We start from the raw sequence: 24,510 nt of genomic DNA, 5'->3' as shown, positions 1-24,510 counted from the left end.
AGTGGGCGGACCTTCGAGTCTCGCCTGTTAGACCTGATATCTATTCAAGTGCACTACTGCAAGTCTGTCCACCTGTTGATCTCCATTAACCAGCCCCTCGGTGTGATGCTTGCAGAGAGCAACGAGTTCATCCTGTACGCCGTGCGGAGCTCCATCCACCGCTACGACCTGGCCACCGGCACCGACACGCCCCTGCCCCTCACCGGCCTCCGAGAGGCTGTGGCCCTGGACTTTGACTACGACCGCAACTGCCTGTACTGGGCCGACATATCCCTGGACACCATCCAGGTCTTTTTCACCTTTTTGGTCCACCTGCTGACGCCTGGTCCTCTGTGAGCTACAAGGGGGGCGGAGAACAATCATATAATTTATGCTTCAAAATCAGAAAATCGCCCAAATGTTAAGGTGCTGCAAGAAAATATTAATTTCACTAAAGATTCAGGGGCTGTCCCCTTTCAGGGCTGTCCCCTGAAAGTCGATGATTCGAATCATCAGTCGGGAAACCCCGCAGTCGACTGCAGGGTTTCCCGCCGTCTTCCTTTATTTTTTTTATTATTTTTTTAAAAGACCCAACCTATAGTGTAGACGTGCCAGACCATATGCATGAATCGACACATTTATTGTGACTTTTTATTATTCTTCTGCAGCGGCAGTTGGTGCTGAAAATAAATTGCAAACTGCGCGTACAGATGCCACCACAGGCTTAATATTCACCATTTGCATCATAGCTCGAATGATAATAATAAAGAGAAGCTATATTTAGACACTGTCCATGTCACTGTGGCGATTGATTCATTGTAACTTTGTTTGCTAGACAGAATCTCGCAGCGGGAAGCGACTGTCTCCCCTTACATTATTGCTACATTTTCTCTAGGAGAGGAGTCAGTGTGGCGACACAGCGCTGTGTATTCTTTCGGGCTCAATAAATGCAATCAGATCGTAAAAACGGGGCTCATATAGTGGATTATCCACTAGCCTATACATGAGCCCCGTATTCATTATCGGACCGCATTATGGGCAGGAGCCTAATGAAACCCGACAGGAATAAGTCAGCTACAATTCTGACGAGTTTGATTGACAGAAAACTGTTCAGGTGAGAATGTAATGAGTGCAACGTGCAAGCATATATAAAAGGCCTATAGCCTACCAAAACGGAGTGTTGATAGAAAGAAAACTCATTTTTTAAACCTCCAAAAGACCGGCCCCGCACGGCCGCCGAATAGTCGAATCTCTGGACTGAAAAGGCAGATCTGATTCGACTCAGAAAACTCTGAGTCGGGGACAGCCCTACACTCACTCATAAATCTCCGCCTTTAGTGATGAGGCCGCAGCTGTCACCTGTCATCTGTAACCAGTCACCGGTCACCTGTTACCTCTCCTCTCCTTTGGAGGGCTGCTGAGAGCCATGCCCCTCTTGCCTCTACCCCCACACTTCTCAACTCCATGCCCCTCAACCCCCCACAGAGCTTAGGCATCGCATAGACATCCCCCCACACAGCAGGCCACGGTGGCAGCCCTGCAGACCAGCAGGCAGTCCTCCACCCCACAGCGAGTCCAGGCAGCTGTAGAACAGAGAGTCACCGCTCGGCTGTTGTGGTTCTTGACCCCATGCAGCGGCTGTGTCTGAACGGTAGCACGGGCCAGGAGGTCGTGGTCAGGAAGGACCTTCAGAACGTAGAGGCTCTGACCTTCGACCCCATCAGCCGGCTGCTCTACTGGGTCGATGCCGGAGCGCAGAAGATAGAGGTGGGCCTGGAGTGGGTGATTGAGTTTGGAATGAATGATGCTGGGAACACTCTGTCCAGTTACACCGTCCGGCCAGAGACTGGACGCAGACACAGGGACGCTTCTCTGGGGAGGAAACTCAGACATCGGTGCAGATCAGGTCTTTAGCACAACACACATGGATCATATTTCCACCTCTTACGACTGTGTTCAATGTGAATATAATGTGTTTTATTTTAGGCCTCCATCTTTTTTTCTTGATGTTCAGTGCTGTTTTACTAGCAGACATATTCGTTTATCTCATACTGTGGAGTATCTATCTCAAAATGTGGATGCCCCCTAGTGGACACGAGTTGTAATGCAGTAGCCAGTAGAGAGACTCGTAAACATCATTTTTATGATGTTCTGTATTGATTTTATATTGCCTATTGGTAAAATAATAGATGTAGGCTTATATCAAATACATTTCATTCACACTGAGTACAGTCATAGTAGGCAGAAATATAATCCATATTTCTGCTTCTTTCTGAGGACCTTAAACATAGCAACACGTGGTGATCTAAGTGTACATAATGTTTAGTCTACAGTGTATTACTGATTAAACATGAATAAACCCCTGATGTAGCCTCCACATCGTGTGGAGAAGTGAGTGCACAGTGTGAAGAGAGAAAGATCGTTAATGGACAGGTGTGGTCTGACTTTGGTTATCGTTGACTGGGTGGAGAAGGCTCATTTGACAGGTTAACGCGTTAAATAGCACAGAGCCAGGACAGGACTCGAGTAGCAGCTTGGTAAGGATGGGTTCTGATGCAGGTCTCCAACCCTGACGGAGACATGCGCCACACCCTGCTCAACTCCTCTGTTCTGGAGCATCCGCGGGCCCTGGTGCTGCTGCCTGGAGAGGGGTAACACACACACACACACACACACACACAGCCGCACACACAGACGCACCCTGCTCAACCCTCTGTTCTAAAGCACCCCCTGCTGCTGCCTGCAGCAAGTCCAAATAGTGTCACTACTCTTTTCCCGTTTAATTTGCATTGCTTTGAGTAGTTTGGTTGTTCCTTATCTTTCACAGCACAATTACCCATGAACTCCCTCTGGATGTTCTACAGGAAGTTAAGTCGGTGACAATGTCTCCCTCTTCCTCTCTTCCTCTTCCTCTATTCCTCTTCCTCCTCCTCCCAGTCTAATGTTCTGGACAGACTGGGGCGACCGGGCTGCGGGCGTGTACCGGGGTCACATGGACGGCACCAACGTGCTGTGCGTGGCGTCTGAGGGCATGCGCTGGCCCAACGGCGTGACGGTGGACGACCGCTGGCTGTACTGGACCGAGGCGTACAGCGACCGCATCGAGAGGGCCGACCTCAGCGGCGGGCAGCGCAGCGTGCTGATGGAGGGCCTGCCGCACCCCTACGCCATCGCCGTCTTCAAGGTGGGGACCCCTCTGGGAGTGTAGCCCCTAGCGAGATAGCCCTTAGCGAGATAGCCCCTCAGCGAGGTAGCCCCATAGTGAGATAGCCCCGTAGCAAGATAAACCCTCAGCGAGACAGCCCCTTAGTGAGATATTCCATTAGAGAGCGAGCCCCTTGGTGTGCTAGCCCCCTTAGCGAGCTAGCCTAGTGACACGTCACTATCAGAAAGAGGACATGACATACCAACAGAGGAACCACACGTTGGTCCACAAAGTGCTCCCCAGGCTACTGTAGAGCCTGCTGACCTGAACACGGGTCTACAATGTTCTGTGTTCAGCGCTCAGAGGACAAGACAGGAGGGTGGGGGCAGGGGACGTCCTGTGGTAGGACAGGAGGGTGGGGTCAGGGGACGTCCTGTGGTAGGACAGGAAGGTGGGGTCAGGGGACATCCTGTGGTAGGACAGGAGGGTGGGGGCAGGGGACGTCCTGTGGTAGGACAGGAGGGTGGGGTCAGGACCCCATGTTGGTTCAGCGTCTGTGTTGTTGTTTTTGTTGTTTGTGCTTTGTTATATTCATTTGAATGGTATTGAGTTTTTGTTTGTTTGTTTGTTTGATAGAATGACCTGTACTGGGACGACTGGTCCAAAATGGGGATCTTCAAGGCTCCAAAGTCGGGCTCCCCAAACAAGGAGCTGATCATAGGCAGGCTGATTGGAGTGATGGACCTAAAGGTCTTCTACAAGGGCAAGGCTCGAGGTAACAGGAGGGTCTGACCAGGGTCGGCTTGGGGGGGGGGGGGGGGGGGTCTGGCTAGGGCGGCACGATATGGGCAAAATATGATGTCCCGATATTTTTGGGCTGAATGATATATATCTCGATATTTTCTATAGAGTGGGTTAGATGGGTTTTTTGTAAGTCAAAAGCCACATGTGAGATGTTGCAAGCACTTTTATTAAAACACAGGCAGGTCAGTATGACTGCAACATGTGATTTTGTATCGTTATTTTCATCAGAATGGAACACTTTGAAGGTTACACAAATAGCTGCCAGTTAGAACATTGGTTGTGCAATTAAGGAACTCTGGCTGGCACATGGCATGAACATGTTTAAAAAGAAAAATGGAAGTTTTTCATCTTCTTAACAAAATAATCACCTGTGCAAAACAATAATATAAAGCTGTAGGTTACACACATTAACTACCCCCCTCCCTTCTCCGTTCCATTTGGGAACATGTTTGGCTTAATTTCGCTTGTTTCGTATATTTTAATTAATTAATTAAGGGCGCCCCCAACACATTTGCAGCCCTAGGCTGCCTATGCCAAACGCCGGCCCTGGTTTCGGGGCAGAAGTAGCTGTCTCGGCCGGTGATGCAGCAGCACAGCCAAGGAGTTTTACGCATTCCTCATACTGCACATTGTGCCACTGCTGTAAATGGTGGAACAGATTTGTCGTGCTTCCACTTTTAGCGTTTTACGGTTTTGCTACGCTATCTACAGATGACCTGCCCCAACCATTTCCATATTATGGAGCCGTTGTTTCTCCTCTTTGAAAACAGTTTTGTCTCACGCCGCCGTCTCATTTTCTTTACCGGTATCCTCCATGCTTGTTGTGTTGTGAGCGGGCGGCGGGGGCGGGAATGAGGCGTCTTTGCACACGGCACGTTCGGAAGGACAGAGTGGGAGGGGGAGGGGTCGCTCTCACAGTCTCCAAGGCAAACACACACGCTTGAGGCGGAAACTGAGCATTTAAACGCATATATCGACATAAACGGTATTGTCAAATCTTATATCCCCTTGGAAATTATATTGATATATCTTACATAGCCGATATATCCTACAGCCCTAGGGCTGGCTTCTCTGGGGGGTCATTCTGATCATGCTCTGCTCTGTACAGACTGTCTGCACAGGTGTCCATAGACTTCTAGTAGATTATATTTATTTTTGAGAAATTCTTGAGAAACTTTACAATAAAATAATATATTATTTATGTTGCATGCAATTCATATTGTATGTATCCTCCAGTTCAAAAGTAGTTAAGGTTCTGTATGTATTTGTCCTCCCCCTCTAGGCCATAACGGCTGCTCGGACCAGCCTTGCGCCCAGCTGTGTCTGCCCCTGCCCGGACACCGCCACACCTGCGTGTGCCCTGACGGCGCCCCCACCACGGCCTTGCCCGGCGGGGGGCTCCAGTGCCAGTGCCCCCCTGGCTACCAGCTGCTGAACACCACCTGCGTCAAGACAGGTGGGACCCTCCAGCTCGCTCTGAGTCCTCGCAGACACGGCCCCCCATTCAGGGGAGAACACTGACCCCCTCCCAACTAGTCCTCCAGACACTGACGCCCTGCCAACTCGTCCGCCAGACAATGACCCCCTGCCAACTAGTCCTCCAGACACTGACCACCTCCAAACTAGTCCTCCCACACACTGACCCCCTCCAAACTAGTCCTCCAGACCCGGCCCCTCTAGAGGGGAACACTGACCACCTCTCACTAGCCCCCCAGACAGTAACCCCCTCCCAACTAGTCCTCACAGGTGCTGGTTTGCTTGGATTCATTTAAACTCTGGGGTGTTACGATCGCTGAAAAAACAGGCGTCTGTAATGTCTGCTCTGCTCTTCTCCTGTAGGAATCCCTTATCTGGACACTTATTATATTGTGATTGGTTTATAATTACGTTACTTGTTCAATCAGAGCACAGCTGCTTGCCGAACCAGTATCGCTGCTCCAATGGCCGCTGCATCAGCAGCATCTGGAAATGCGACAGCGACAACGACTGCGGAGATCTGAGCGACGAACAAGAGTGCCGTGAGTATCCGAATATACCTTCTTAGATTAACAATCTCTTTAAGACTTAAAGGGATATTTTCAAAGGTTAATCCTACCACTCAAATGGGTCTCTGTAACTGGTTTGCACTTATTTTAAACTTATTTTAAATTCTCTAACTTCAGTCCAAAAAGCCAACAATGAATAGGTAATATTTAATCATCCCAGATACTAGATCCATCTCTGTGCAGCCCCATTTGTTGGGTAAAGGGTCCTGTCCAAGTTAGGGGGGTCATGATCAGTCGACCCCGACTGTTAGGCAGTGATGCCAATAACGCGTTACTTAGTAACGCGTTACTGGCCTCGGACCACTTTTTTCAGTAACGAGTAATCTAACGCGTTACTATTTCCAAACCAGTAATCAGATTAAAGATACTCATCAAAGTCACTGTGCGTTACTGTTACTACTCACCATTTTTTAATTTTTTTAAAGAACAATTGTTGACGGGGGGGGGTTAGTATTGGCAAAACCGGTTGTAATTTTTTATTATGAGGTGGCAGGGGGTGTTGTCGCAGCTAAATGTAACTAATAAATTAACTTATAATCTAACTTAGTTACTTTTAAAATCAATTAATCAGTAAAGTAACTAAGTTACTATTTTAAGGAGTAACTAGTAATCAGTAATCAGATTACTTTTCAAGGTAACTGTGGCAACACTGCTGTTAGGTGACTGCGTGTCTGTCGCCTGCAGCCACCACGTCCTGTGACTTGTCCATCCAGTTTCGCTGCGTGGCCTCAGGCTCCTGCATCCCTCTGGCCTTCAAGTGCGACCACGAGGACGACTGTGGGGACAACAGCGACGAAGAGCACTGTGGTAACCACCCTCGGAACTGAGAGGGAACATCTTACTAAAGAGCTGAATGATTTGAAAGTTTTATTTTGAGTTCTGTATCTGACGGAAACCGATTAGCACATGGACTCAGGTTTATTATTTGTGTGGTTTCAAAGCGAGCATATCTGTCTGTCTGCCTAATTGGTATTGCTTAATCAGTAATTCATATGAACACACTTGCAGAAGTTATGTTCACTCTAGGGTGTGTTCTCTAGAAGCAGCATCAGGTGTACGCTCCCCCAGTGCGTACCTCAGGTTAACCTCCCCCCTTCCCCCCAGGGTCCCACCAGTGCGGCCCCGGAGAGTTCACCTGCACGCGCGGCGTGTGCATCCGCGAGGCGTGGCGCTGCGACGGAGACAACGACTGCCGGGATTGGTCGGATGAGACCAACTGCACAGGTGCTTGTTATGTTTTAACAAATCCCTGCGGACGTGGAGATCAGCAGATCATTTATAATCCAGCCCTGCTTATTCTGCAGTTTGTCACATCCAACTCAAACAACAAAGACAACAGGGTTTTTTATTTCTCATTTTTAACGTATAAACATATTATGCAGTATTATATCTTTTAAATGTCATGTATGAAGGTATCATGCCGCATTATACGTTTATGCGTTACACATGGCATATCAAGGTTAATGCAGCATTATAACGTGCTGCTCTCTTTGCACCTCAGTGGGTCACCACACGTGCGAGGCCAGCAGCTTCCAGTGTCACACGGGTCACTGCATACCCCAGCGTTGGGTCTGCGACGGGGATGATGACTGTCAGGACGGCTCGGATGAAGACCGCAGTCAATGCGGTTAGTGAATGCAGGGGCCCACATGCACATACCTCCAGGGTCTAAACCTAACCTTAACCTACCGTTTAAGGTTACCCCTAACCCTAACCTACAGGCTCTACACCCCTAACCCTAACCTACAGGCTCTACACCCCTAACCCTAACCTACCGACCCACACTGGAGCAGTGTGGGTGTACAATGTGTACACTGTTAGCAACTGTTACCAACGGTTACAGCGAGTCAGGTGTCCCTCTGCTGCTGTGTGTCCCCAGGGGGCGAGCGTTGCATCGGCTTCCTGTGTCCCAACGGAACCTGCCTGCCCGCCGCCGCCCACTGTAACGGAGTCACCGACTGTCCCAGCGGCGCAGACGAACACAACTGTGGTGAGCAAACAGACCTGCAGCATAACTCTGGGGAGAGCAGCACACATCGAACATCTGTCAAAACAAAGTCTCTAACAAACTGTTGTCTGTTAAAGCACACACTAAGTAGGACAACCGGGGGGCAGGGTTCACCCTCCGAACTTAATTTCCATGACACATTGATAAGGGGTTATATTGTAATCCATGATGAGGTTGCAATGGGTCAGCAGCCTTTGGCTGTCCCGGGCCAACCAGTCAAACCCCGCTGCCAGTTTCTGTTGAGTTATTCCAGTGGATACAACTGCTAATCCAGACTATTTACCCCCCCCCCCCCCCCCCCCAGACCCCCTGTGTACGCGCTACATGGAGTTTGTCTGCAAAAACCGCGCCCAGTGTCTCTTCAAGTCCCTCGTGTGTGACGGGACCAAGCACTGTGAGGACGGCTCGGACGAAGACCCTGCTTACGCTGGCTGTGGTAAACACGCAAGCACGCACACAATTACACACACACACACATGCACAATAACATGGCCACACACAATAACACACATACGTACATGCACAATAACATGCACACACACACACACACACACACTAGAGCCCGACCGATTTATCGGCAGGCCAATATTATCGGCCGATATTAGGCATTTTCCAAGCTATCGTTATCGGCATTAATAATGGCCGATTAATGAATATTTAAAAAAAATATATATATATTGTTTTGGGGTTATTGTGTTTTTGTTCAAAGGACTTTGAGTATCATATCTTAGCCCAGTTCAGACCAAAGATTTGCCTCGCAATGACTTGCAACGAGAATGTTTTGGAACGTTGCAGGGGAAAAGTTGCAGCAATGTGAACTGGTCGTTGCAGCGCGGCTGATGCCGTTGCAAGGAGTCGCCAGAGATTGAACATGTCAAATCACCAGGTCCAGTTTTAGAACACAACGACGGAGCTATTTCTCTTCAGCCAATCAGGACACAGCACAGAACAACTCCGTCCCGGTCCCGGCCTTACTCCGTCCCGGCCCCATACTGTCCACTGTACACGTTAGCTATAACCGTTGTTATGGTTACATGTGGCCATTCCAACATGTCCCCATTCAGACACCTTTTAGTAGGCCTACCACCATTCCGACAGTCTACCAATCAGTGGCGCCAACTTCAGGTCAACATTTGGGGATCATAAATATTTTGTTCAAATGTGTTCAACCAAAAAGTAGCCATTTCAGTATTATTTATCTGTAATTTATTTGATTAATTCCAAATTTTGGTTGTGATGATGTATGAAATAACCAGTGTACAATGCAAACACAACAATAATTGGCACCAGTATGGCGCACTTAGAAGAGCAATCAACAACTGAATAAATGCCAGGTATAGCCTATCGGAGACTGGCACGCAATCAGTGCACTTGCGAATGAAAGCCTGCAGTATGACCAATCATGTGACATTATTTAACCATCCATCTACAGCAAATACGATCAGACAGATACATCATTGAACACATACACAAAGCACATTCGTCCAACCACAGCGGATGCTGACAACATTTTACACAACAAGCCAAACATCACCACAGCAGGTGCACTCTCTCTCTCTCTCGCACGCGCGCTGTCTCTCGCTCTCGCACGCACGTAAACAATTAGGCCTACAGGCCTGATAGAGTTCAGAAGTAGCGCCTGAATTGAGGCTTGAGCTCGGCCATGTATGTTGTCAAGAAAAGTGAAAATAGGTGAGCGGTGCCTTTTAAAATGTCTAGTCAACACGTTAACCTACCTGACCTATTGATTGACATGTCTGCCACCAACTAGGCGTAGTCTATATAAGGAAGTCTTTTACCTTTGTTTGTTTGCACTGAGGATGGTCTGAATGGGACTGAAAACGTTTTGCACACCACTTTGGGTAGCACTTTACACTTTTATGCAATAAAAACTTATTCTTGCATAGGCTACATGGTGTGCGAGATCTGCTCGTTTTATTGCAATTCTCTATGGTGGCTTCGAATGTATGATAATTTCAGCCACAGATAAAATCAGACCTGGGCCTACTCCAACTTGCAAGACTGGCAAGTTGCTTCACTAAGACACAACCAACCACAATGCCTTCATAACAGTATGCCGAAGCCGGAAAGGATATGCACGCACACAGTTAGACCACAACCAACCACAACGCCTTCATTACCATGCAGTATGCATAAGCCAGAAAGGACATGCATGCACACAGTCGCACACTCATCATATGCATAGTGCACCCTATGTCTGAGTTCTATCGTCACAATTCAGTCACTGCAAAGATTTAAAAGATAGCCTGTTACCTTAAGTTAGAATAGACCCAAAGTGAGTGATACACTCTGGTTTAGCTTTCGCTTGCTAGCCGTTTTTAGTATGACTTCTCAACAGCACGTCTTTCTTCTGTTTGGCGAACATGGCTAATTTGCATACACACAGGATGTGTGTGTATGCAAATTAGGCTGGCTCCGCTTGGCAAAAAAATAACATATTTGTGAATAAATGTTTTGAATTCTGAATACTGGACAAGTGACAATTAGTGACAATGAAAAAAAGAGACCCCCTCAAATTTTGCTTTTAAGGCATTCAGGGGGTTGGTAAATCGGGGGTTCGAGCACACACACACACACACACACACACACACACACACACACACACACACACACACACACACACACACACACACACACACACACACACACACACACACACACACACACAATAACTTGCACACACACAAAATGGAAAACAAACATTGCATAGGCTTTTGTTGCCGGTTTTCTATCCCTTATGTTATACCAAACATCCATCCTACAATGCTTTCCTCTTGGGTGAATATATGATTGCTTTCTGGATTTTCTCTTAATATGCTGTAATCCTGAGTCAGAAGTATTTCAGGGGCACTGTGTAACTGGCCAGCACTCTACTGGCCTCTACCGCCAACTAAGGTGCCATTAGGTACTTCCAAAATGATGTCATTGTATACGGCAGCATTGAGTAGGCAAGTGTCAAATGAGGTTCCTTGTGGATTTCAAATTAATTTAATCTGTAAAACTATTGTTCATGGCTTAGAAGTAAAGTAGTGATGATGGTAAAGACTTTAACCACTATACCATTAACTTGTTCCTTTTATCAAAATATACACATGATCGTTCATAGATCAGGTGTATTGCATATGCATTAAACATCATTCTCTCAGTTTGTCTCAGTTTATCCTAGAAGATTCTTTGTGTGTCTCCAGCCACGCCAACAGATTCTGGCAAGTCGTGCGACGCCTTCACCTTCCAGTGTGCCAATGGATTGTGTGTTAGCCTGGAGTGGAAGTGTGACGGCATGGACGACTGTGGGGACTACTCTGACGAGGCCAACTGTGGTGGGTTAACAAGCACACTTTTGATTATCAGTTGGAATGACATTATGGACGCAATAGTATTAAAGGATCTATGTATGTTAATGTTGTGTGTGTATTTCCAGCCTCCCCCACCGAGGTGCCAGGCTGCTCCAAGTACTTCCAGTATGAGTGTGGGAACGGACACTGTGTCCCCACCTGGTGGAAGTGTGACGGAGAGAACGACTGTGGGGACTGGTCTGATGAGGCCCAGTGCACAGGTACTGCTACACCTCCTCCAACTGGTCTATAGGTACTGCTTCACCCGGTGTACAGGTACTGCTGCACCCGGTGTACAGGTACTGCTCCACCCGGTGTACAGGTACTGCTGCACCCGGTGTACAGGTACTGCTCCACCCGGTGTACAGGTACTGCTGCACCCGGTGTACAGGTACTGCTGCACCCGGTGTACAGGTACTGCTCCACCCGGTGTACAGGTACTGCTCCACCCGGTGTACAGGTACTGCTCCACCCGGTGTACAGGTACTGCTCCACCCGGTGTACAGGTACTGCTCCACCCGGTGTACAGGTACTCGTATACCTGCTCATTCACACACTCACATTCACACAAATTCTCACACAGGCACCATTCACCTCGGATAGTCCTTCTAATCCATTTAAACTCTTTGTGTCCCCGTTCTCCAGGGGGGGGCCCTGCTCACACGGCGGCCCCAGGCACCTCCTCCTGCGCCCCCAACCGCTTCCACTGCGGCTCCGGGGGCTGCATCGTCAACTCCTGGGTGTGTGACGGCTACGCTGACTGCCCCGACGGCAGCGACGAGCTGGGCTGCCCCCCCGGTGCGTGCTCAGGGCTGCCAGCTTCATGGAGTCATCCCGTGTTCCTATCACCTCATCATTGTTATGTCACATCCCCCTCTTAGGGACCAACGGCACGGCCGCCCCGGGTCCCACCCACGGCCCCCCGGTACCCCCCGCTCCGGGACGCTGTTCCCGGGGTCAGTTCGGCTGTCGCCGCCCCCCGCACTGCATCCCCGACTGGCAGCGGTGTGACGGGCGCGTGCATTGTCAGGACGGGTCGGACGAGGCCCACTGCCGTGAGTAGACCCAACGCTGCCTCCAGCCCCAAGACCAGGCAGCACATCCAGCATCAGCCTCCCCCGACCCTAGACCAGGGCTGATGTCAGGGCTGACGGGTTTAGGGGACGTTCCACTGGCTTCCTAATCTCCGTGTGATAGATTTCTTTGCTTATGCAACAGATTCATCTTTGGTTATTGGTGGGAAGAACCCGAAATACATTTTACACAATTCAATGGTCTAGTGGTCCACCTGCCTCTTCAAGGAAACACATAATTTACCTAACCTGCCAATAATCATCACAAGCTTTTCAATTGTCTGTGTGTATGCATTTCCATGAATTATATTCTCTCTCTCTCTCTCTTTTCTTATTTTTTCTCTCTTTCTCTCTTTTTTTTGGTCTGTCTGTCTCTGTCTCTCTCTCCCCCCAGCCACCCGAGGGCCTCTATTCTGCAGGGACGGGATGCGCTGTGCGGACGGCGAGGCGTGTGTGCTGGACAGCGAGCGCTGCGACGGCTTCCTGGACTGCTCTGACCGCAGCGACGAGGACAACTGCACCCGTAGGTCCACGCCGCTCAGAGCACGGCCCCGCCACTCTGATGGGGGGCGGAGGTTATAGGGTTCATAACTATAGAAATGAATGAATGTGTGGACCCAGTCTGTACAGGATCTGGCATGGCTCTTTCTCTTCGCCCTAACTATTTGTCTGTTTCTCTCTCTCTCTCTCTCTCTCTCTCCCTCCTTCCCTCTCTCCTCCCTCCCTCCTTCCTACCTCCCTCCTTCCAGTGGAGGCTCAAGTGTACAAGGTCCAGAACATCCAGTGGACCACAGACTTCTCCGGTGCCATCACCCTGACCTGGACACCATCCAAGAGGATGCCCCCGGAGAACTGCAACTTCCTCATATACTACAGGTCAGCTCTCCTTCCCTGGACCCTCCTAACTCTGCTCTTAAGCAGCCCTGGACCCTTGGAAACAGAGGTTTGGAAAGAGGTCTGATAGCCCGATGCAGGCTATCAAAGTTCATGCCTGACACTGCATCTGATTGGACGTTATCTCCCCCAAAACCCTCCCCTACTCCTCCCGCCACACCCCCCTACCTATCCTTCCACCCCCTCTGCAGGGTGGTGGGCATCCAGGAGTGGAGCAGCATGGACACGCAGAGCAACAAGAGCAGCTCCAGGCTGACGCTGCTGCAGCCAGACACCACCTACCAGCTGAAGGTGTTGACCCAGTGCCTCAGCAAGGTGCACAAGAGCAACGACTTCATTACCATCCGCACCCCCGAGGGAGGTGAGTACGGCCTGGGAGAGGGTGTGTGTGTGTGTGTGTGTGTGTGTGTGTGTGTGGGTTTCCCCGTGTGTCCATGTGTGTGTGTGTGTGTGTGTGTCCGTGTGTGTGTGACCTTCCTCTGTGTGTATCCATAGTGCCGAACCCTCCCAAGAACCTGCAGCTGACGTGTGACAACTGGGAGGATGGCATGGTGGACGTGTCCTGGAGCCCCCCGGACCAGGCCCACGGCCTCATCAGGGAGTACATAGTGAGTCACACAGCCCCCCAGAACCAGGCCTCATCAGGGAGTACATAGTGAGTCACACAGCCCCCCAGAACCAGGCCTCATCAGGGAGTACATAGTGAGTCACACAGCCCCCCGGACCAGGCCTCATCAGGGAGTACATAGTGAGTCACACAGCCCCCCAGAACCAGGCCTCATCAGGGAGTACATAGTGAGTCACACAGCCCCCCAGAACCAGGCCTCATCAGGAAGTACATAGTGAGTCACACAGCCCCCCAGAACCAGGCCTTGTTCGGAAGTACATAGTGAGTCACACAGCCTGGAGGGTTAGCCAGCAGGCTGGTTAGCCAGAGGCTGGCCCCTTGTGTTGTTTACTCTCAACACAAGGAGTAAAATCAAGTGAGTTACACATGTAACACCAAGAGTGTAACTGTGTACACTCTTGGTGTTACGGTGTAAATATTACAAACCATTCAGAAGTAACAATATAATATTCAGGGACTTGCCCTAAACATGCATATTAGATTGGATTACCATGTAGCCACCTATATAATATATATAACGCCGGCAAAGTAGCTATGCATAGACTGAGGGATAAGAGAAACGTCCATTGTATTTTCCCACCGTGTCTTGAGGCCACAGGCACCTGTGGCGGAAGCTGAGGCAACCTGTAGTGAGCGTCACCAAAGGAGGCCTCACGCCCGCAACAGGTCCCTGTGGTGAGCCTGAGGCCGTGAGTGTGAGGCAGGTGCCTGTTGTGAGCGTACCTTCAACGTTTGTGTGTGTGTGTGTGTATGTGTGTGCAGGTGCATTACAAGGAGAACAGCGACCCCGAGTGGACATACCAAAGGACTCCCACCACCAGGGCCACAGTGACCACACTAGTGCCCAGCACGCAGTACATGTTCAGGGTAAGAAGAGCACACTAAAGAGCCAGTGAATCCAAAACCCCCTTTTTTTTTTAATGTATTATATGATCGTCAAAATGGTAATCTGCCATTTGATCACTCGTACTAAAATAACACCATGATTTTGAAACCAAAGGGGTCAAATCTTAGCTTTTATCCATTCTCCCATGATCACTATGTGCCGGTTCCACTCTGCTGTGAACGCAGGTGGCTTTCTGCACTAAAGAACATCACCTGACCGAACTGTTTGTTCACTCAGGATCCTTCCACTTTTTTTTTTTTTTCAACCATGACGTCTGCAGGCTAACCCTGCAGACGTCATGGTTTTAGTGTTGGTCCCACCTAGCTATTTCTGTTTCCACGCTGCCTACAGGTGCACCTGTCAGCAGGGGAGAGCTGCCTCATCTGTGACACTATCAGCAGAGGGGCCATGCATTTGTAATTGTGTTACTTCCTTGTCAAACATTGATGGAAATATTTATAAATATTTGTTAAAGGAATACATGAAACATACTGATTGCATTTTTCCAACTCTTTATCTCAAACATGTTAGCATGTTAGCATTTAGCCCATGTTACCATGGGCTAAATAACTTCAGATCAATAATAACCCTCCCCCCGCCGTCTCGTGATTAAAAGAACTCTCAGGCCAAACCTCAGTCCTTTAAATCCCAACTGTTTGCAATTTAGCTGAACCAGGGCGTTCACTGGCTCTTTTAACAGTGATATCATATCTGAGTACGGTGTCTGTGATTCAACTTAATGCAGTCAGAATACGTCAAGGTTATCGCTGCATTAAGACTATATACAAAAGTCCTTTTGGTTGACGGTTTTGGTTGTAACGGCTGGCGTCTTTGTTTCCGACGTTGTCATCGCTCCCAGGTGGCAGCCGTGACCAGCCGAGGCGTGGGCAACTGGAGTGAGGTCAAATCCATCACACCAAAGAAAGGTGAGAACCGAAACCCTGAGTGTAAAGCTGATAGCACCGAAGAGATGCTCAGAGGAAGAGCCCAAGAGAGCATCATCCCTCCCTCTCTGCTCCCTACATTACTGCATTCAAGCATCTGTGGTTGACAGCTAAGATGAGGGACGAGATGCCCTGATTGGTCAGAAGTGAGCCAGCATCGCTGACCATGCTGTGAACAGGAAGCTCTGTCTAATCAGACGGATATTGTCACAGCACATCTCATCCACTCTTATCAAGGCTGAGGCACTTCTACCAAATGAGATACACATTACAGCTCTACACCTTCTTACTGCACCCTTTAACATAAGATCTATCTATTCCGAACATGTGAAATTAGGACGTCTCAGCAGTACATGACAATGGCATGACATAAGAGATGCACATTTAAAACAACCTCTGAAGAAAGGATGCAAACCTTATGTTGAGAAACTCTTCCGCCCTCTCTCTCTCCCTCTCCCACACCCTCCTCCCTTTAGCGCTGCCTCCACCCTCCGTCATCGCTGACACCATCACCAACGACTCCATCAGCCTGTCGTTCAGCTTCAACTCCCAGAACGAGGTCAGAGGCCTGAAGGGTCACACTTGGGGTGTTGGGGAGGGACGCGGGTGGGGCTGCTTCTGTTCATTTGAAACCGCTTCATAGAGATGAGGTATGATTGGCCGGCTGCCCTGTCGCATGGCTCCACTAAACAAACAGACTCTATGGACCCTACTATGGGACGATGCGTTCACCATCTCATCAGGCCTAGACCTAACCCTAACCTCCCATGCTGATGGGACTACCTCTGTGTGGGTCAGTCTGGGCCCAGGGTCGGCAGCCCAGAGAAATATCCCTGAACTGGGACTCACCACCAGCCCCATTGGGACTCTGTGGTTCCAAGCACTAGAGCGGGAGTATGTTAATCTTCCAATATCTTTCTAACTAGGTGAAGCACTACATGGTGGTGCTGTCCTGGCTGTTCGACTCCCACGTCAAGGAGAGCAGGAACTACACGGTCCAGAAGGGGATCCTCCGTGGTAGGGATGCCTTGGTTTCAGATATCTTACCTTCAACGTGCGTTCACACGTACACATGCCTTGGTTTCAGGGCTGATCCAGCTGGGGTCCAGGGGACGTTTACTGAAGTGTAATTTGGACCTTTACCTATGTTTAATTTGGACCTTTACCTCAGTGTTATTTGCAACGCCGTCCTAGCAAAAATGTCTCTCCACCCCGGCTAACCCTAGCCCTAACCGTAAAGTGATGAAGAAAAGAATAAAGACAACCAGAAACTGTTGGGTGCGGTCCTGAGCAGTAGCGCCGAGATCGTTTATTGGCCTGTGGCATGTGCCACCGCGACCACTGACATATGCCATTCAGGTGGAACGGTAACTGCCGTTCAGGAACGGTAACTGCCGTTCAGGTGGAACGGCATATGCCGTTCAGGAACGGTAACTGCTGTTCAGGAACGGTAACTGCCATTCAGGTGGAACGGCATATGCCGTTCAGGAACGGTAACTGCCGTTCCCAACAATGGTATATGACACCAGCACGCCCCGCCTCCTCGGTATGATTTCAAGACAAACCGCTTTTAATAAGCCACAAACCGTTTTAATAAGACTAACAAAGCGCAGAAGTTTTACAGGATACCATCAACTCGCACCCCATTTAAGGCAAACAGGAGACGTCTTTGGTTACAAGCTATCAGAAGAAGCGATTGGAACGAGCAGATGATTAAAGGCTAGGCTTACTACTGTCACCGGAGCAAGTCCGGCTGTTTTCAAAAGCATCTGTCATTTCAAAAGCAACAACAAACAGATCGCACATATCCTAACAACAAAACGGACACGAGAAACGTATAAATCCCTTTATTTACAGCGTTATGTTGTGATATAGTGTCAATAAAGACCAAATATATATAGCTTTACATTTACGGCAATACTTACAGAGGAGGCGGGCGTGCTGGTGTCATATACCATTGTTGAGAACGGCAGTTACCGTTCTTGAACGGCATATGCCGTTTCTGAACGACATATGCCATGGTATGTCAGTGGTCGTGGTGGCACATGCCACAGGCCAATAAACAATCTCGGCGTCTCTCGTCCTGAGACTGCAGCCCCGCATTCAGCCGAACAGACTGCTGTTCTGCTGAAGCCGCTTGGAGCGGCTCTGCTTAGTGGGAGTGTAGTGGGGTTTTCTGTAGCACTGTGTCCACAGATAGGCTTACTTCAAACCTATACCCTATTCAGAAGGTAAAGAAAGGCTTTAGGGGGAATTGTCCGCTGCAGGAAGACGTAAAGAAAGTCTTTATATTCCACTTTCCACGGTTCCATATATCACCATGACTGGTGATGGCGGTCTGGGCTCAGTCAGATGGTGTCCCCCCCAGAGCGTCAGATGTGTGTGACGGTTGTCTGACTCTTGCACGACTCCTCCCGCGCAGCGGCCAACCTGACGGCGGGAACAGTGTACGAGGTGGCTGTGTGGGCGCACACCATCGTGGGGGACAGCCCCACCGCACTCTCCCGCCAGCAGACCACCGGCGCCCAGCCCGACGCCCCCCTGTTCAAAGCCCGGGCCCTGAACCAGACCAGCGTGGACTGCAGCTGGACCACCGCCGGCCAGCCGGCTCAGGTGCAGCACACGGCCGCCCCGCACCACCTCGCTAATACCGTTGATCAATACAGCTGGGACTCACTTCACTTATTTGTGCGTGTGTGTGTGTGTGTGTGTGTTGCAGGTGTACGGTATATTCTACGCCACCTCGTTCCTGGACCTGTACCGTAGCCCCCGCAGCGCCAGCGGCAGCGGGGCGGCCGGCCAGACCACGGTCCAGGTGGAGCCCGACGAGCAGTACCTCTTCCTGGTCAGTGCCTCGGCGCCGCCCGCTGGGTCAGATGGACAGGCGGACAGGGGGGGCTCTGGCAGCACGAAGGCCTGCGGATGTTGTACCACAGGCTACAAAGTCGAACTAATGTTAATAGTTAATTATAGAATTAAAAAGGTTCATTTCGTTGTCGCAGTAAGCTATCATATAATGCATGAAATCAGATTGTGTGTGTTCTTGTGTCGGACACGCCCAAGCTTTCGTTACGTCCTGCCATAATGTGTGTTATGTCCTTGACCAAAATGTGCTACGTGCTAGAACATAATGTGTGTTACGTCCGGACCTAGACAACAACGTGTGTTACGTCCTAGACCAGGATGTAACACTAGGACGTGTGTTACGTCCCAGACCACAATGTGTGTTACGTCCTGCCCAGGTCCGGGCAGTCTCCCCGTACCTGGGTCCGCCGTCAGCCTTTTCCGTGGTCAGGATGATCCCCAGCGAGAGGCTGCCCCCCAGGAACCTGCACCGGGTGCAGGTGGAGCAGACCAGGGCCACCCTGAAGTGGCAGCCCCCCTACGACTCCCCCGCCTCCCCCCTGGTACGCACGCACGCAGGGCTTCAGCTGGTTGTTTTGCGTGGATGAGCCGCTGATCATTGTTGTCAATACGTCGATAATCATTTAGCCTTTTCGTTCCGTTTGTTTGTCGGTCGTTTAGAGATATTGTCCCGGTCAGGGTCGGGCTTCCCTACTTATATCACAAGAAGTGCCGTCATGTCATATGATCTAAGTGCCCTTTCTAAGAGTTTGAGAAGCTTTCTCAACCATGGCAAGGCTCCTCGAACCGGAGTTATTTAACTTTCATATGCATTGTCATTTTGGTTGCTTATAGTACGATTTATGGTGTGTGTGTGTGTGTGTGTGTGTGTGTGTGTGTGTGTGTGTGTCAGACCTACGTCGTCCATGTGCGCGACGTGGTCCGCAAGGCGGAGCTGGACTACAAGCTGAGCAGCAGCAACAACACGGTGGAGTACTTGCTGAAGGGCCTGGAGCCGGGGGGCCGCTACAGCGTGACCGTCCGCCTGCGCAACATGAGCAAGGAGGCCAGCCTCACGCTCACCACAGGTACCCTCAAGCTCACAGCAGGTACCTGTGGCCTCACGCTCACATCAGGTACCTGCCTCACGCTCACCACAGGGACCTGTGGCGGGCGTGAGGCCCCCTTTGGTGACGCTCACCACAGGTTGCCTCAGCTTCCGCCACAGGTGCCTGTGGTCTCACCTTCCGCCACCCTGCCGGTCCAGGGCGGTGACACCCCTGACATCAACAGGGTGATGTTGTACCGCCTGATGGTGATACCATAGCAACCAGCCGCCTTTTAATTCAGTCAGAGCCTGCTTCCTTGAAAAAACACCATTGACTTGGTAAATGGGTCTTCCCTGACCCTATATTTTCTGTGCCTTTTTAAGTTTTTCAAAAGAAGAAAAGATTCTCATGAACCATGATCATAAATGACGCTAACTCCTCAGATGTGTAGGACCAATTACATTTTTATATTGAGTGAATAATGGCTATGAGCATTAGTTATGAGTAAATAATTATGCTAATTAGCCAACATCATTCAATCATTCACAAGTCTGCTTCGTGGTCCACGGACTTAACTCTTGTTTACGTGTAAGGCTTCCTAGAGTTAGAAGTGAAACATAATCAGGGCAAATTGGACACATGACAAGCCGGCTAATGCAGCCACACATAATGTAACAACAGACCACATTTCGATGTGTCTAGTTTCAGTGAACCTAGATTGCGCTCTTCTTTTTTTCTCTCTCCGGTTCTCCAGTTGCTCTGCCAGCACCTGAAGCCCTGAAGATCATCAGCGAGAAGGACCACGTGTTCCTGCTGTGGAAGAGTCTGGCCGTCAAGGAGAAGGGTTTCAACGAGAGCCGGGTAAGGACACACACTCTACCAAACTCCCTCCTGCAGATAAGTGCATTGATTCAAAGACTTGAGGGTGGTGCTGTTGTTTATATTTGGGACAAGGGCAGATTCACAACATATGCTCCTCGGCTGAATCATTATAATTATGTCCTTTTGACAAATGAAATTAATTACTGTTACGGTTACCTGGGTTCTATCACCCATACAGCTCCTTTGAGGTTTGCTCCAGGCTTTATTGCAGAACGAAAGTGTCACAAGTGAGACTGGAAATCAAGGCTAGGCAAGCCAAATGCCGAGTGTATGCATTCCCAGCATGGGCGGTTCCATTGATAATCGCCTTACACATGTGCTAAGAATGCATGCACTCACAATGTTGTAAGAAGCTTGGGCTGGAATGTGCACCAAATAGCACATCATTTATGCCTGGTTGTTCCATGCCAAGTTTTGCATCCCTCTGTTATACTATAGAGACGCAATCATCTACTTTGATTGAATATGTTGATCTCTCTTGCGCTCTCTCATTCTCTCTCTTTTTCTATCTTTCTCTCTTTATCTTTCTCCCTCCCCCCACAGGGCTACGAGGTGCACATGTACGACAGCGTGAGCAACCAGACCATGTTCCTGGGCAACACCACAGAGACTTTCTTCCGTATCAACCGCCTGCTGGCCGGGCACAACTACAGCTTTTCTGTGCAGGCGCGCTGCCTGCTGGGCGGACAGCTGTGTGGGGAGCCCGCCCTGCTCCTTTATGACCAGCTGGGGAAAGGTACCGCCGCAGCTGCCCTTGGTGCTGGGTGTTAACCAGTCCATCGCTGAACTTTGCCGAGTGTCCAGGAATTCAACCACGTTGACCGCATTTCATTTGACAGTGAATATATCAGCAAAATGTTTTGCATGAAAGCAATGGACAACAGCTCTGTACCCATAAATGTCTGCAAAATCTTTGATGGACTGGTTAACGGTTGCATGCAACGTCTGGGGGGAGACCTCACAGATGTATCGTATTTTGACATATATTTCATAGAAGATGAACTACTTAGCGAGGGGCTAGATTGGCATTTCAGAAGATGATTTCATCAAGTCATTGTACGACATGGAATGATTTTAAACCTTTACAGTCACTTTGTCTCAGGACGTCGTTGTCATGACAAGAAATGCAGCCCCTCCGGGTATAATCCGGAGAATGTCCGGCCTGCACTATATGTGTGAAAGGGTTATTATCTTAGATGAATCAAGAGTACTAGCATGTTGAGACCGCCACGTGGATTAGATGATTAGATATCCATGAATTAGTGAAACCATTGTATCGTTCCTGCGATACTTTTGTGCCTGATATTATTCACCATGCAACACCACAGAAGACGTGGTTGTGCACGCAGAGCTTTAACCACACGTGTTCCAGGGGCCCAGGCGGAGAGGGTTGAGGGCCCGTCGGAGGACGTGGCGGTGGTGGTGGTGCCCGTCCTGTTCCTGCTACTGCTGGGGGCTTGTGGCGGACTGCTGGCACTCTACATGCGCCACCGACGGCTGCAGAACAACTTCACCACCTTCGCCAACTCCCACTACAACTCCCGCCTGGGGTCGGCCATCTTCTCCTCCGGGGACGATCTAGGTAAGGGTTTATTTATTAAGATGTATATCTATATCTATATAGCTATATAGATATATATATTATTCCCGCAAAAGACTGGCACGATGCGGACACGCTACACGGGCACTTTCAATAAGACGTGAGTGGCGTGGAGGAGCAGGACCTTGTTGTCCGATGGCTACTAGCAATCACAGGAGCCAATCACGGGACTCAGACTGTTGAGCACAAGATGAATCGTCGAAGTTCGCCCTGCAGAGCAGAGCTTCCTCTCAAGAACCTCTGCAATGCAGCAGAGTAGAAGGGTAGCAGGACTGCCCGTGAAACCTTTCCCTCCTCAGTCTGATGTGATACAGGTAATATGTGATGTTGGAGCTCCCCTGCTTCCTTGACCAGTCCCCAATCAGATCCTTAGTCTCTGCTGTTCAGGGAGCGGCCTCAGCATCTCTTAAGATCTGCCAACCCCATCTTATTGTGGTGTTGGAGCCGTGCTCAGCCCAGTAGGGAGGAGTTTATACAATGCAGTTGGCTCTTTTTTGTTTTCAGTGTCCTTCTCCACATGGTCCATCCGCCATGTTGAAATGGACCAATGACTGCATGACTCGGCATTCTGCTAAATGCCTCTCTGTTTGTTCTTCCTGATGAAGGCGACGATGACGAAGACACCCCGATGATCAACGGCTTCTCCGACGACGTTCCCATGGTGATCGCGTAGCGGGGGACGCCCCTCTTCCCTCCCAACGTCCCCCCCCTCACACACACACACACACACACACACACACACACACACACACACACACACACACACACACACACACACACACACACACACACACACACACACACACACACACACACACACACACTCCCTCCCCAACACCCTCCACACACCCGCCCCTCAGAATGGAGGTTTCTGGGAGGGGTGCGAAAGAGATATTTTTCAAATGTAACATTGCACTTTTTTGGATGCGCAATAACTTATTTTTTTAAAACATGAGATACGTATGAATATAAGGAAATGTATGTATATTTATGGGGTCGATGGGATAGGGAGGGTGGTTAACACTGAAGGCAAACTGTGAAGGATGTGAGTTCGCAGTCACGCCATGTAAAGGGAAACGGTCTCTTAACGCAAACTCACTGTCCATAGGAGCTGTCTCTGCTTTAAGCCAATATATCCTTGGATGAAACGGTACAACGAAAAAAATAATAATAATGAAACTATGAAAACATCCGCAAACGCTCACACAAGACACATAAAGACATTAAGGAGATGTAAATGAACTTAGCCATGCACTGTAAACCACATGTATATTGAAACCACACTTCTTTCTACGTGTATATTGGAGGGGCAGCACCTGCCATGCCAACTAATGTATCTCTTGCTTGTTGTAAAACACTCTTGCAAGTGTCTTGAAACATAATCCTTTTCTCTTGTGGTTCATTTTCCATGAATGATCCCTTTCTGTTTGATTGCTAATTAAAAAAAGAAAGATTCAGTTATAAATGCCGTGTGCAGGAATCTAATTGTTTGCCTATCTGGTACGGAGCTGGCCGACACATCATGTTACGTCATGTGTGTCCAAGATCCTCTTTGGCTCATTCCTTTACCGCCGGCACACTCGTGGTCCACCGTCTGAGCCCAGCGGTTGTTGTTGAAGACTTCCTCAAATAGAAAGAAGACCAATGAATGACCTGAATGACTGGGCTCCGTTGTAAACAGGAGAACAGCCGCCACTTGGTGTAACGCCGCACCATGTGGACCTCTGCTGGCCCTAAGCGCTGGGTGTTGTTGGAGGGGGAGCATTGACCTCCCAGTGGGGGCTCCTCTGTTTAGGGGGGGGGGGGGGGGGGGACTCAGGGAATTGTGGGGGATCGTCGCCAAAGTTAAGACGCCATTCCCTCGCTACAAAAAACATATAAAATAATCCAGGATAAATCAACAATGGTAAAGCCAGTAGCGGTGGCCCTGCAGTGAGGGCCCAGACCCCTCCAGTGAGGGCCCCGGGGCCCTCTAGGTATTTTACATGGAGAATACCAAAAGGGGCTTTGAAAGAGTACCAGTTTTTATGCTTTCTTTTCCTCTCCATCCCATTGGCTGAGAGTGGCCGCATGTCTGCACGCCTGTGTATGTTTTGTCTACTGAGCCATTTGAATAGTCTCTTCTCTGCCAGTTCATGTGGTGGTTTGTGTTCCTTTTTTTTTTTATCATTTTTTCTTATTTTTTTGACCTGTATTCGTGAATGTATTTTCTTTTCGATGTGATTGTTTGAGGCATTGTGTGGTCTTAATGTATCCAATGTGAATGATGCTGGTTGTGTCCCTAGTGCTGAGGTCCCAGAGTGAAGGCCCATCCTAACCATGTCCCCATGTGTGGACGGACTGGGATTTCATGCTGAGAAAAATAACCAAATC

The 24,510-nt window shown here is 49.5% G+C and overlaps 1 protein-coding gene across 1 annotated transcript in view; it reads left to right on the top strand.

Moving 5' to 3' along the window:
* The window catches only part of sorl1 (sortilin-related receptor, L(DLR class) A repeats containing), a gene marked incomplete at its 5' end in the record, with an annotated part of 58,563 nt that extends 35,605 nt beyond the window's left edge, over positions 1-22,958 (top strand). The window contains 32 exons of the mRNA XM_079733120.1: positions 116-288; positions 1,615-1,746; positions 2,539-2,630; positions 2,917-3,163; positions 3,761-3,899; positions 5,211-5,384; positions 5,833-5,946; positions 6,658-6,780; positions 7,078-7,197; positions 7,475-7,600; positions 7,853-7,963; positions 8,286-8,417; positions 11,191-11,322; positions 11,424-11,558; positions 11,983-12,135; positions 12,219-12,392; positions 12,805-12,933; positions 13,160-13,286; positions 13,496-13,665; positions 13,800-13,912; positions 14,695-14,799; positions 15,678-15,744; positions 16,239-16,321; positions 16,689-16,779; positions 18,185-18,375; positions 18,482-18,607; positions 19,005-19,169; positions 19,520-19,694; positions 20,410-20,516; positions 21,081-21,273; positions 21,910-22,119; positions 22,743-22,958. Coding sequence (XP_079589246.1) covers positions 116-288; positions 1,615-1,746; positions 2,539-2,630; positions 2,917-3,163; positions 3,761-3,899; positions 5,211-5,384; positions 5,833-5,946; positions 6,658-6,780; positions 7,078-7,197; positions 7,475-7,600; positions 7,853-7,963; positions 8,286-8,417; positions 11,191-11,322; positions 11,424-11,558; positions 11,983-12,135; positions 12,219-12,392; positions 12,805-12,933; positions 13,160-13,286; positions 13,496-13,665; positions 13,800-13,912; positions 14,695-14,799; positions 15,678-15,744; positions 16,239-16,321; positions 16,689-16,779; positions 18,185-18,375; positions 18,482-18,607; positions 19,005-19,169; positions 19,520-19,694; positions 20,410-20,516; positions 21,081-21,273; positions 21,910-22,119; positions 22,743-22,810 — 4,397 coding nt within the window. The 3' untranslated portion in view covers positions 22,811-22,958. The remainder of the gene's footprint in view (positions 1-115; positions 289-1,614; positions 1,747-2,538; positions 2,631-2,916; positions 3,164-3,760; positions 3,900-5,210; positions 5,385-5,832; positions 5,947-6,657; positions 6,781-7,077; positions 7,198-7,474; positions 7,601-7,852; positions 7,964-8,285; positions 8,418-11,190; positions 11,323-11,423; positions 11,559-11,982; positions 12,136-12,218; positions 12,393-12,804; positions 12,934-13,159; positions 13,287-13,495; positions 13,666-13,799; positions 13,913-14,694; positions 14,800-15,677; positions 15,745-16,238; positions 16,322-16,688; positions 16,780-18,184; positions 18,376-18,481; positions 18,608-19,004; positions 19,170-19,519; positions 19,695-20,409; positions 20,517-21,080; positions 21,274-21,909; positions 22,120-22,742) is intronic.
* Between the last annotated feature and the right edge of the window lie 1,552 nt (positions 22,959-24,510).

This window comes from Pollachius pollachius (genome assembly GCF_949987615.1).
Source record: "Pollachius pollachius genome assembly, chromosome: 3".
In the NCBI taxonomy this organism is placed as follows: domain Eukaryota; kingdom Metazoa; phylum Chordata; class Actinopteri; order Gadiformes; family Gadidae; genus Pollachius; species Pollachius pollachius.
The sequence above is the reverse complement of the archived record's forward strand: the minus strand, read 5'-3'. Positions and strand labels throughout refer to the sequence as shown.